Source organism: Pithys albifrons, chromosome 7, assembly GCF_047495875.1.
Source record: "Pithys albifrons albifrons isolate INPA30051 chromosome 7, PitAlb_v1, whole genome shotgun sequence".
NCBI classification, from domain to species: Eukaryota; Metazoa; Chordata; class Aves; order Passeriformes; family Thamnophilidae; genus Pithys; species Pithys albifrons.
In genome coordinates, this window is record NC_092464.1 from 55,403,615 (window position 1) to 55,417,845 (window position 14,231).

The 14,231-nt window shown below is 41.6% G+C and overlaps 1 protein-coding gene across 2 annotated transcripts in view; it reads left to right on the plus strand.

Annotated features, from left to right (window-relative positions):
- Nucleotides 1-14,231, plus strand: part of CNTNAP2 (contactin associated protein 2) — a 1,051,893-nt gene that overhangs the window by 852,586 nt on the left and 185,076 nt on the right. For both annotated transcript variants that reach the window (XM_071559619.1, XM_071559620.1), the window contains one exon: nt 4,117-4,244. In XM_071559619.1, the coding sequence (XP_071415720.1) occupies nt 4,117-4,244 (128 nt within the window). The remainder of the gene's footprint in view (nt 1-4,116; nt 4,245-14,231) is intronic.

Below are 14,231 nucleotides of genomic sequence, written 5' to 3' on the forward strand. Positions count from 1 at the left end.
GTAAGTAGATGATCATAATCAAAACAATGATAAATCTCACAGTAATATCTGCTACTTTCATTCAAAGGCACCCTGAGGCACTTTGCAGACTGTTCTATATAGGAAAAGAAATTAGGAATAGAAAATGACACTGAGATTTCATCAATATCTCCTGGTAATAATTACAGGATTTGATCAGATTCATTCATCTCCCATTTGGCTATTAATAGGAATATGACACACTCGGAATTCAATCTTTATTCTCTTGAGGGGATTTTCTTTGGTGAGGAAAAACTTCAGAGACTTTCTCCACCCTCTTAATGTGCCAAGTCTTTAAGTACCGGCAGGGGCATTATCACTTGCAGGAATTGAGTGTTCCAGCTGTGATTATTTCTTAAGTGTGTAGTACAAAGTCAAGCATAATAATCAGTCTTTGCTTTCAAACTTTTTGGACTTTGTCAGCACTGATTAGTGTGTCCAGAGGAACTGCAAATACCTTGGAAAGGCAGAGCAAATTCAATCTCTGAATCTTTGTCTTATTGGTGTGCATGGGGGCCAAAATTATCATTTTCCTGGTTTTTTAAGAGAGTAAGAACTGCACAGGTTCTGTTGGAGAAAAAACCAGCACAGTCCTCTCAACTCTGACTCCAGGACTCCCAGGCCAAATATTTTCAGTGCAGAGCAGAATGACGAGACAAGGAAACAACCAGAAAATAAGGCTAGTTCTGAAAAGAGCTCTAACATTTACTTTTATTGCCATAGCAACAGCTTTAAAGTGACCACATCACTAAGTGCATAAATAAAATATTAAAATTAGTAGAAACATGATCAGTAAAAAGGGGAAAAAAATTTACTGCTCCTTTTTTTCTTTCCTTCAAAGAAAGTGAAAGCTACTGGTGACAGGAAAAGTGCTGCCCTTTAACATCCTTATTTGGAGCTGAAATATTAGCTCTTTTTGTGAGAAAGGAAAGAAAGAAGAGAAACGCCAATAGTTTTCTTTTTACCGCTCTTTGAAGAATTCTTTATTTTAAAGAGTTATGTCCAGCTTTAAAGGCTTTTTAGAAAGAGTGAAAATCAGCAGAGAAGGCCAGTCTCTGAGGAAAGGCTCAGAAAGAGTGAATTATGACCTACATTTATCCTCTATTAGGAGGGAGTGAGTCCCATGGAGCAGCCACAGAGAGCAGGTCTACATACCTGGCTTTGTTATTCCCTTTTTTCTTTCTTAAATGCAAAGTCCTTTAATCTTTCTTTGCTCATATTGCTTGTCTCCAAATTGATGAAAAGGACACCTTTGTAAAGGGCATGGCAATCTGGGGATGAAAAGCACCATGTTACAAACCAGCACAGCCTGTGAAGCTCTTCCTCCTCTCCCTGTTCCTTCCTCTCCAACAATCCTGTACCCACCTCAGCTGAAGAGGGTTAATGGCCCCAGCAATGCAAAGGGTCATGTAACACAAAGGAATTCCCTCTGAAGGGGAAGAACATACAGATTAAGGAAGACAGTCACCTGCTGTTTGAAAAGCTCTAGTAATTAAATGTTTTATTACTCTCTTCATCACAGGGAACAGACACACGTTCCAATGAGCCATTTGGAAGTGTGATGATTATTTTCTTAATCTCTTTAGTTGTGCTTCTGTTTAAAAAGATGTTTTGCTTTCCATGGACCCAGTAAGAGTGATATCTGGAGGACAGTCCTGTGCTGCTGGAAGACTCTGAGCATTACAACAGCTCTGCTGCCTGGTTATTGGCAATAAAACGAGTCAGATCTTGGAGTCATCCAAGTTAGAGCTGAAAACGACTCATATTCCTGGTTATATTTATAGTTTGTGGTCAGTTACCTTTTCCAGACCCTGAATTCATCCTTTCTACTATGGTATTTTTGAACAAAGGGATTGATTTTTTTTTAGATCAAAAAGTTGCTTACTGTAGATACTCAATTACATGTCAGGATAGAGCTAAAAAGAAAGAAGTAAAAAAAAAATCTCTTTATATCTATCTATCTATCTATCTATCTATCTATCTATCTATCTGGCTATCTATCAGTCTATCTATCCATCTATCTATCTATCTATCTATCTATCTATCTATCTATCTATCTATCTATCTATCCATCCATCTATCTATCTATCTATCTATCTATCTATCTATCTATCTATCTATCCATCCATCCATATATCCATCTATCTATCTATCTATCTATCTATCTATCTATCTATCTATCTATCTATCTATCTATCTATCTATCTATCTATCCATCTATCTGTCTATCTATCTATCTATCTATCTATCTATCCATCTATCTGTCTATCTATCTATCTATCTATCTATCTATCTATCTATCTGGGTTTATTTTGCTTCCTCTGACTTTCTTTGGTGTCAAAAAGTATAGTCCTAACACTATGTATAGGGCATTTTTGTGTGTGTGTGGATAATTTAGCTTTCTATATATGACTTTATATCAAAAAAACAAAACAAAACAAACACACACCGACCCAAAGACAACAAAACTAATCCAAAAACCACCAACCACCAACAACAAGGGACACAAAAAAAAAAGAAAAAAGAAAATGAAAGAAAAAAAAAAAGATAAAAAACCCAACCAGCTGATGGAGAAAGTACCTAATTAAATTTGGTTCATTTCATTTTCTCTTTGGAAGAAACTGCACTCAAGAAGCCAGTTGGATTCAGCTCTCGAAATAGTAAAGGAAAAATGTTGTGAATGTGCAGAGTGATTTGGTCTAGCCATGAAAAGGCACTGGGTTACTTGCTGCAGTTGAAATGAGGGGGTGTAAGGCATGACTATAAATGGAATTTTAGAATGAATTTTTACCTGCATACTAATGGTTTGATTCACAAGTTTGGCCTCTTGGATTTAGGCTCTTACTGTTAGGAATGACAGGACTAAGCTAACAAGCATTTCCAGACAATTAGTCTTTAACTTCTCTTTTTTAAACATAATACTAAGAATACTAAATATAAAGGAAGTGCTGTTGTATGGTTAGGATAGTAACTGGCAGAAACCAGCTTAAAGCAGCTACTCTTCTAGGATGCAGAAAGGTTTTTCTCCCTCTCAGAAGTCAATGAGATCTTCAGCCAATGATGGGGACTCCCAGCAGAGCAGCCGAGCCCAGGGCTGGCCAGAAAGCTGCTCTGTGTCCCTGGGAACTGCTGTCCATCTTGTTCCCACTGAACAGGCAAAGTTATTGGTCCAATTGATGCTGTGAGAGACCCCAAAAACGGGACTCTGAGCCAAGTTAGTGTGGGATAAGATAAAAAGTGAAAGTCCTTTAATATCAGGCCCAGGGCCCACAGGAACACATATTGACGTGCACCCCAAACACCAATTTCCATGGCTTTTATAATATGCTCCACCCAATCCCCAGGTCACACAACTCTCAGTCCAGCCCCGTCCTGCCCCTGGTTACCCCTTTAGGATTTGAGTCTGGGGTCAGCGGGACCCTCTGACCTTCATTTTTGTCTTCCTCAGCACACACAGGGCTCTTGGAGGTTTTCCAGTGTTCTTAGACCCAAGGTTGTTGGCTTACGTTTATGTCTCATTTTTCAGGCCTTTCTGATAGTCTTCAGCTTTTCTGCCTTGAAGAACAATCCTGAGATCAGCTCAGCTGGTTAAAACTTGGTTGTAATAACTCCAAGGTCATGGGTTCAATCCCCTGTGTGGGCCATTGACTGAAGAGTTGGACTCGATGATCCTTGTGGGTCCCTTCCAGCTCAGAATAGTCTGTGAGTCTAAACAACTAAAAGAATTTCAGCTACTGATAAGCAGCATAGCTTGGCATGTATAAACATTGAACTTAAGCTGCTAGAAATATTAGCACACTAAATTTGTTTTTTACTACAGATACAAGTATTTCTAAAATCTACAAAAACGAAAAAATGAAAAAATCACAAACCCTTTGGCATCACAATGATGTCATTTGAGACAGGTTTCAGGCAGTGAGTGATCAGTGGGCTGATAATGACGTCACTTGAGAGAGGTTCTTAGTGACTGATGAGTGGACTGATGTAACTGTCGATACCTGTTCTTTCGGTGCTTGGGCTGCCGAACCATAACAATGATGGAGGAAAACAATTCCACACATCTCACACTGGCTTTCTTTGTGTGTCTCTGTGATTCAGGAGGAAGGACAGTGGGATGTTGTCCTACAAGGAGCACCTCCCTGTGAGCCAGGTGGTGGTGGGCGACGTGGACCGGCCGGGCTCCGAGGCCAAGGTGTCGGTGGGGCCCGTGCGCTGCCAGGGCGACCGTAAGTGCACTGGTTTTCCTCCTCTTACTCCTGGGTAGAAATGGTAACTTGGGTAGTGATAACTTGGGTAGTGGTAACTTGGGAGACACGTCATGTGAGTTTAGGGAAAGGGCTGTGCACTCAAGAGACTTTTTCCATGAAAGCATGATGTGATTTGAGGAATTTTGTCTATGAAAATGTGTAGAGGGGGTGCGAGTTAATGATGGTCAGAAGAGGATCAGGGACAGCAACATCAGAAGGCTTGAAAAAAGAGTTTACAACTTTATTTTTAGTTACAGCTTCACCTTTTATCTAGTCTTGTATGCAACATGCCATCACACTGTTGGCCAGTCAGCTCACCAGGCATACATGGAAACATTCCACTGTCTCCAGGGTGTCCCACATTCCACAGGTGGCTCCTGCTTCTTAAGGGTGTACTCCAAACTGCTTTCCTTCAAGGATACACTCTGAACTGCTCCATATCAATCCCTTCATCACCTCAGACATCAGGGAATCCACAAACACACTGTCACCCCTACAAAAATGCACATGGAATGGCTTATCTTTATATTTGAAATGTCGATATTTGTCTTTCCTTTCTGGTAAATGTGACAGCTTTGATTATTCAGCTGAGTTTATGGAGCTTTGTGCAGTAACACAGATTTCATAGGAATGTCTCCCAGCATGTGTGTTTCTGTTGGGTGCTCCTGTCAGGGTCATTATCCTTGCTAAGCATATCACTGTAAACTCTGCTTATGTTATATGAATAGTGGTGGGATGGCAAAACTCACCACTGAGAACTGTTTACAGGTGTAAAGGCTTTGGCAGGGTTGTTCTCAGATGTTAGCTGGAGCAAGGCTAGGTGTTTCCATTGGGAGTTTTGTAGTAGTTTCTCATTTCCAGGCTCAGTGCTGATAGGAGATGCACATCCTCCTGTTTGCTCTGCAGGCGATGGAGTAAATCGGGATAATGGCTAAATTTCCACTTCACACACAAGAAAGTTGAGAAGCAGTGAGGAGGACTGTACTTTTCCTTCAATCTGTTTTATATTTCAGGAGTGAAATTCACCACTGAAGGCAGAGCAACTGCTTAAGGCCTTCCTAAATCACACTTCAAACATCTAAAGTCTGTTGAGTTGGTACACGTGTTATATTTGTCCTCTGTGTTTGAAGGTCATTCTGTTACAAGATGGGCAGTAAAAAAAGGTTGCCTGGTTTAATTTAAAATAAAGAATATTTGTATGGTCTGTAAAGAGCTTTCTGGGTGCCAGTGCAGTGCCCCAAAACCTTGGGCCATTGCTCAGTGAGCCAACTCAATGTGCTTTGCCTCTTTTTCTGTTCATGGTCTTTTTGGGTTGTGCAAAGGATCCCTCCAGGTTTTGTTGATGAATCTGATGCCTAATGAGCAGAAAGAAATACCATGGGATGTTTGCAACCTTTGACATCATCTATTTGCTGCTCGTTATTTGTGGTGTTTGACAACTCACAGGTCAGCCTGTGTTTGTCTGTGTCTCAGCTATGATTGATACACGTTTTTGTAATGAAAAAAATAAAAACCAGCATCTTTCTTGCTCATGTATTCCTCATATTCTGAATCTGAGTGCTTCTAGAAATACCAGCCCCAAAGGGTGACCCTTCTAAATATTGGTATAAAAAACCTCATTAGAGCAGGAATAGCCTTTATCACAGTGACACAACCTTTTGGGATGCTCAACAAGTGGATTCCTAACATCCTGATTAATTTAATTTTCTCTATGAACTTTGCAGATATGATTTGTAGTTCAAAAAAATCTTTGTCTATGAATAAATTGGAATTTACTTCCATGACCACAGAAAAAGCTGATTTAAGTTTTCTCACAGGGGATAGTATGAACTCTGGTCTTTTGCAGTTAGTAAAAGCTCCAATTTTATACTCCCAGTATAGATATTTTATATTCCCCTTTGTATTCTTTCTTGAACATTTGCAACAGCTGCTGTACCCCCAACTACTCCTGTCTCAACTTGTGGAAAACAAGGTTTCTGTCCTGGGGAAAATTCCTAAATTTAAAAGTGTGCATTTGTCCTACATTGGAAGAAAGATCTGAAGTGTGTAATTTATGGGAAAGTATTAAAAATAAATTAATTTTTAAAAAAACACAAACCACAAACAGCACAAATAAATATTTTTGGTGTGTATTGCATGAATCAAACCCAACATTATCAGTGCTAGAGATGTTGAGCCTCGTCCCAGCACAGTTCCTGTATCCAGTTCACTTCCATGTGGAAATGAAATGGAGTTACAGTTATGGAGACTGGCAAAGCAAGGCAGAGTTTGGTTCTGCTTGGAAGGAAGATGGAAAAGGTAACAATGCCTAAGCAGTCAAATAAAAATTGGCCTGTTTTGAAGCATTTCTCATTGTGATTGCAGAATCTGCTAGGACTGTGACAACTTATATTGCCCTGGAAATCATTCACCTCAGAGCCATTAGTTGGATAGAAACCAAGGAGTACACTGCAGAATTGTAATTGTTCTTCTGTTGCAAAAATAATAAATTCTTCTTTAGAAATTTAGACTTCATTTTGGTCCCACAAATGACAGTTTTAATTTTCTATTCCCCTGCTTTATGATCTGATCAAGGCTGTTCTGGCCAATCTTGGGACAATTTGTTCATGCATGACTATCCATCTCTGTGTTTCAGAATTATTTTTAATATTTTACTGCACCTCACAAAGCACTATTTGCATCCTGAAAGGCAGTCAGCAAAAAGAGGCTTTGTTACCACTCTAAAAATCTCCTTAACTTGCCATGTTCTACCAGAATGATGAAAACACTGTTACAAAAATCCCATAAATGTGGCCTGGGGCCTTTCTTGTGCCTTAGATAAAACATCCAAGATGTCTCTTTCCCATTTGCTATTTTAGTGCTGAGGAGCTCTTTCTCAACAGCTAAGGATTTCTCTCAGCAGTGATCTACCAGGAAAGCAGAATTCCCCAGCTTTATGGAGGTGCATAACCAGGATATTCATTTCATGGGGGGGTTGGCACTGTATTGCAATGATCCAAAGATAAAGCAAGGATTTTAAGCAAATGTCAAATCTAATCAGACTGAAAGCAAAGCTGTCCTCCCTGACCACTGCTGTGTGAGAGTCAGACTTCAGAATGGCAGTGGCTCTTTATCTCAGATTCTCTGGAGTTGAAAATATAAAGAGAAAATCAGGCCTTGAGACTCCACTGTAATATTGAATAGAGAAGGGAAAGTCTCTTGTTTTCCTTCTGTGCAGGATCTAGAAATAAAGGCCAACACAGGACCCCTAATTAATCATCTTTACTCTTCATGTAACTTTAGGACACTGATTAAAATCCCTTCACAGACCTATTCCACTTGTACCAATATTTACACAGTGGGACCTGGACTCTCAGCCCTCCTGCACTGAGCCTTGTCCACCCCTTTCTGCTACTCCATTGTAATCACAGAATCACAGAATGGATTGGGTTGGAAAAGACCTCCGAGGTCATCAAGTCCAACCCTTGGTCCAACTCCAGTCCCTTTACCAGATCATGGCACTCAGTGCCACGGCCAAGCTCAGGTTAAAAACCTCCAGGGATGGGGAATCCACCCCCTCTCTGGGCAGCCCATTCCAATGCCTGAGCACTCTCTCTGCAAAGAATTTCTTTCTGCTCTCCAACTTCAATTTCCCCTGGCAGAGCTTGAGCCCATCGTGCCCCCTTGTCCCATTGCTGAGTGCCTGGGAGAAGAGACCAACCCCCACCTGGCCAGAACTTCCCTTCAGGCAGTTCCAGACAGTGCTGAGGTCACCTCTGAGCCTCCTCTTCTCCAGGCTAAACACCCCCAGCTCCCTCAACCTCTCCCCACAGCACTTGTGCTCCAGTCCCTTCTCCAGCCTCGTTGCTCTTCTCTGGCCCCGCTCCAGCCCCTCAATCTCTTTCCTCAACTGAGGGTCCCAGAACTGAACACAACACTCAAGGTGTGGCCTCCCCAAGGCAGAGTCCAGGGGAAGGGTCACTGCCCTGGGCCTGCTGGCCACGCTAGTTTGGATCCAGGCCAGGATCCCCTTGGCCTTCTTGGCCACCTGGGCACACTGTTGGCTCCTGTTGAGCTTCCTGTCCCTCAGTCCCCCCAGGTCCCTCTGCCTGGCTGCTCTCCAGCCACTCTGTGCCCAGCCTGGAGTGCTGCAGGGGTTGGGGTGGCCAAAGGGCAGGACCTGCACTTGGCCTTGTTGAACTCCATCCCATTGCAATCAGCCCAGCTCTCAAGTCTCTCCAGATCCCTCTGCAGAGCCCTCCTGGCTGCTAAGGGGCACCTTGAGCCTTCTCCCTTTAGAGAAAGACACAAGTATGTTGAGGGGGTTTTCTTGCCTAATCTCAGCCTGAGGTGGTAGATCAAGGCTGCAAAAATGGAGCTGGTAATTTCTTTTGAAACCAAACTGAAGAGCTTAGCCTTCTATATTGGGGCTTTTGTTACAGAGATTTCAGCAATAATCATATTGAATCAAAATTACTTTTGCGACTTCTGGCACCTTCTCAGGAATTTTTTTTCATTCCCCTTAGGAAAATAGTGCTGTTCACAAAGCTCCTATATTTGTAACCTGCAAAGAGTATCCTTTTCCCAAGGACTTCCCAAGGATGTTGCTTCGAGTTGGCTCTTTATAAGCCCAGAGGGGACAGACTGACTATTCTGCTCTAGATTTGCTTTTCTCCTTGAGTCTGTTTTCCTTTTGTCCCATTTTCCTTATAACAAAGACAATATTTAAGAAGGAGATGTTTTTTCCACACCTCATATTTATGTTTTTTTCCATCTCCTCTGCTGTACAATTTTTATCCTCCCAATAATGAGACTGATTTCTGAGCCATTAATCACTTTTTGGGCGTGTGTTTTACTTCTATTATGTTTAATCTTCAAAGTGCAGAGGAGGAAGCAGATGGCTTGAGCCTTGTACTTCCTTCTAGAGTGTTCCATCAGAATTTGCTTACGTGTTCAGACAGGGTTTGGACCTCAGCATTTTTTGTGACTCTGGGTTTGTATTAAAAGCACTCTCTGGTTATCTAATCCAGGCAGCCAGTGCCAGGTTGGTGCTTACAGGCAGCCATCCTTGGCAAGGTGTCTTTTTGTAGTCCTTAAGTACTTCTTATGCCTCACATGTGCAGGTGGGGACTCAGAACTGTTGCTTGGAATGAAAATAAATTCACAGTTCCACGTGCACACTGCAAATTAAGGGCACTTTCAACATCCTGAACTTGTTTTTCAACGGCACCACCTGAGTTTCAGCAAAAAATAGCAGAGTCTTACAGTGCAGTTTTCAGTCTCACATTAACCCTGTGAACAAGGTCAATTCTCCAGCAGGAGAATTACAGTGTGCAGTGTGTTGGCTCAGTCAGATCAGCAGTGATGTTGCTGTTGCATCCATAGGAAAGGTAACATGGAGAGTATCCCAGAAAACAAACAAAAAACCCCCTACCTTCATTGTTAAAAGATCTAACTGGAATTTCAGTAGAAACTATTTACTCCTACTGTATCTTAGACAACATTCCAGTAATACAGTGACTCATCTTACAGTGAAAATACTGTAGCAAATGAAAATTAACATCAGTGAAACCTCCCACTAAAAACCAAAGCCTGAGTGCTTGCACAAAAATATAAAAATTCTTGGTTTGAACCTTCTGAAGCACTGATTCCACAGGAAGCTTGTGTGATGGGATTGCAGATCTGAAATTCAGACAATTCCCATTTGAGGTGTTAATTACTTCTCTGCCACTCAGGTCAGAAAATCAATTAAAGTCTCTAGATTTTTAAACATTTCCCTATTGTTTGCTTTTATTGCTGGATATATCCACACACTTTTAATTTTTTAATTTCTTATGACTTTCAAATCACTCCTGATAAGTTCATTAGAGTGAATACAGATTCAAAATTTGATCCATGTAAGAGTTTAGTTGTTTTTTTCCCCCCAGTAATGTAGCTGCCTTTAGTACATGTGAATATTTGTCTGCTGAGTTTCCACATCTATTACCCCAGCATGTCTTTATGTTGCTCTGGATTGTACACTGTGCAATTCAAGTGGAATACAAATTCATCCAAAGCACACCAAGACATTGTGCTCAGTGCTTATCACAGTCATTCACTTCAATGCTACCAGCAAAACAGGAGAGGGAAAACCTTCCTTCCAACAAAAGCAGCCTGACAGCCAACAAGTGCTATTTCAGACTGACTTGATTCTTTCAGTGCATTTTGTTGAAGGTGATAAAATTTCACTTAGTCTTCACTTCGGACCGGGGAAGGATCCTCCACTTTAGTTAATCAAACCACTCTAATTGTTCTTCATATTCAATTGTTTTCCTCAGAGACCCAAGAGAAAAAAAAATGCCCCACTAGGTAATTTTTCTACAATTTTCGAAGTAAACAAATCGACTCTTTTGCAGTTGTTTAATATCTGATTTAAAAGATGTCATTTCCCATTCTTGAGACTATCACTTTCCCTTCACCTTTATTTCATACTGCATAATTAACTTGCAGTGAGAACTTTAACCAGACTTAATCATGGTCTTTGTGCAGAAACGTTTTCTCCAGCAAGCAGTGCTTGTATCCCTCCTGCAGAGTCTTCATGTTTCTGAGAGATTTCTTCATATTCTCACACCCCCCGCTCAAGAAAACAGACTGTGGCTTGCTGACTTTTTCAGGTACAGGTTGTTTCTGGCCATGTGAATAAAACTTTACCTGTCCTGAAAATAGGAGCTGAAAAACCTCTAGTGTTCCTATGAATTCAGGGCATTTTTTTGTCATGCTGAAATAGAAATTTAAAGATGGACATAGGACAAAGTTTGTCCTCTTGTGGCTTCCCTTACGTGTGTGTGCTGGTTTAAGGGTAAACCGGCAGGAGAAATTAACCCAACACAAAAGAGATTATAAGTCAGAGTTACAATTTAATAAAAATATTGCAATAAATACAATGACACAAAGAGAAATTGCTTTTAACCCACAAACCCAGCAGTGTAACCCAGCCCCCTGGGGCACAAACACAGGGGGGTTTGGTGGCCCCTGTGCTGAGCCCCACGTGGTTCCCCTGAGTCCAAAGGAAAAGGAAGGGACAAACCTGTTGGTGCAGATGATGTCACAGTCTGGGCAAGAGTGGTGGGCTCCTCCTGGCCATGGTCTGGTCTTCCTCTGGATCCAGTGAGTGGTCCCAGAAGTCCCCAAAGCCCAAGATTCTCTCCCCTCAGGTTTGGGTGGGAGCCCCCAGTGCCTCCCCCAGGGCAGGGAGTTCCACACTGGGGGATCTGACTCTGGCAGTCAGGGGGGATTTTGGAATCGTTGCTGGCCCATCAGCAGAGCTGAGCCCTCAGGTGGGTGTGGAGGTGCCAAGGACTCCCTGCAGGGCAGTTCTCCCAGCTCCTCTGCCAGGCTTCTTTCCCAGCCAGCTCCCAGCCTGAGGGCTCAGCTGTGCCCTGGGCAGCTGCTGCCAATGGGCCATTGGGAACAGTTGGTGGGCAATGAATGGAGGGTGGAGAATGCCCAGCTTTGGTCACACCCACACAGGGATAAACTGGTCCCACCTGCTGAACTGGGACAATGTGTTCTCATGTCCTTCCCAAACAGCAAAGTGCTCTAAGTGCTGATCTTTGGCTGAGGGCTTTGTCATCCTTTTTAATTTGCAATTCTCAGAAACACTATAGTTACACTCAAAAGTGATGTCAGACAGCCAAAACCTTTGAGTACAATGTAAAACACCCTGTTTTGCAAGTTGGCAACTAGATAAGCTCCACCTTAGATGATCTGTAGTGGACAATACCAAAATGAGAAGACCTAATGCCTCTGGAATTGCAACTCAGCTTGGAATTGTCTTTAAGTTTGAGGGTGGGGAGTGCTGGGCAGGGCAAACAGCATTTGGACATGTGTGGTTGGAATTCTTTAAGTTCCAATAATATTTTCTTAGTTTGTGATAATACTTAATCTTGGCTAATCATTCTAGATTCATTTCTCCTCCTCCTTTGAACAAGTTGGCCTTGATATTTGGGAGAAATTAAGTCTCCAGAGCACTGTAAGATTCATTGAGAGTTTTCTGCATGCCACCCTAAATGTAAGGTTTCTTTTACATTATCTGAAAAACCCACAAGGAATTGGTAAGATTAATGATTTACAAGCTGTCAACACTTCTACAGTAAAGCACCTTTTTCTGAGGTTTATAACATGGCCATAAAATCCTCTTTCAGTTCCAACTTTTCATACAAGTGTATTCATGGAATAAATACTTGTCAAGTGGCAATTTTGACATAGAGTCATATTTAATCATGGGCTATATATGAGTACTCTCTAATGTATCCCACTCATTGCCAGGTTTTGCTCTGTTTACTTTCTGGAAGCAAACCATACTCATCTCACAGAGCAGGAAGCAGTACAGATCACATCCAATTTAGCCATTGCCCTACTGGACATGTCTTTTTATGTCTGGCTGAAGCAACAGGATGCCTCCAAACAGTGCAAGAGAAAAAAGGAAAAGGAGAATCAAAAATATAATGTTGGCACATTGGGAAAAACAGCATTTTTACAGTTTGTGCCATCTGTACGTCACTAAGCCAAGGTACAAAGAAGAAGGAAAAAAAGAAGACCTTTATATGGGACTGGTATTGTTAGAATATAGAGAAGAAAGATGATTTTAACTGCAAGCATTGGCTCTTGATGCAGTCTGACCCCTTGGTGTTTAATTCTTTTCCATCTTTGCCAAGCCCTGGTAGAGTCTGGATGTTCAAAGGAGTGACATTTCTGACACTTTTGCCTTGTAGCTGGCAGTGTATGAGAGTATTACAGACTGCACTGTCACTCAGTGTGTATTTTCATTATGAAAGCAGTTTACATTGCTGGAGATTTTTCCTAAGGTCATAAGGCAGTGTGATCAGAGTGTCTGTTTGGAGGGGAAAGGCACTGCTGCTTGTTCATTTTTACTGTCTGTTTTCCTGCCAGATTCTCTGTACCCTGCCTTTTAAAATGCAAGTTACATCTGTTTTACACATAGATTGAATTTGGGGAGGAGGAATAACACAACTCCACAGTTTGTATCTCCACACGTGCCAGATCCACCACAAAATGTAAGCCAGACAGTAAACTCAGTTTTAATAAGGACCAGACCTGTCTATTACTAATTAATTCTCATATGCATTCCATTCTGCCTAAATGTATATGTTGGTGTCAACCACCAAAGGCAGTTAATTCAAATATCAATGAGCTAATAAGTTTTACTCTTTTTGCATATTTGCTGAAGCAATGAAAACATAGAGCAGTGAATGCCCATGATCAATTCTCCAGCTGATCATAAAAGAAAAAAATGGTGACATTCCATAGGGGAGTTCGGAGCTTTATGGTTCAGAGATACAGAATTCAAACGCAATTAAGAGCTAATTTTATTCAAATTCTCCTCATCATTATGATTATATAGCAGTTAATTTTACCTTCTTTAATAAAAAAAGAAGTATCAGAAGCATTACATGTAAAGTATTGTCTCTGGATTCCTAGGGAATTTAAGCAAGAGTCATTAGTCTGATAGATGGCATAGAGTAGCTGTTCATATTAAAGGCACTGAAAGTTCTGCTTTAATTATGATTTCAAACATTTTAACACCTTTGTGATTGTAATGCATGTCACTGTCTTCCCACTTCTCACCTATAGCAAAGTAAGGAAAGCGATTGTGCAGGGCACAAAATTTAAAAATGCAAAGATGAATTTCCACAGTGTATAGAGAAGTGCCGGGAAAGAGATGGCAGGAATGCCATAAGGAACCAGGAGAACCTGCTGCATTAGGAGCTGGCTGGAGGGGCAGACCCAGAGAGTGCTGGTGAACGGGGCTGTGTCCAGCTGGCGGCCGGTCACCAGTGGTGTCCCCAGGGGTCTGTGTTGGGTCCAGTCCTGTTTAACATCTTTAGTGATGATTTAGATGAGGGGATTGAGTCCATCAGCAGCAAATTTGCTGATGACACCAAGTTGGGAGGGAGTGTCGACCTGCTGGAAGGCAGGAGGGCTCTG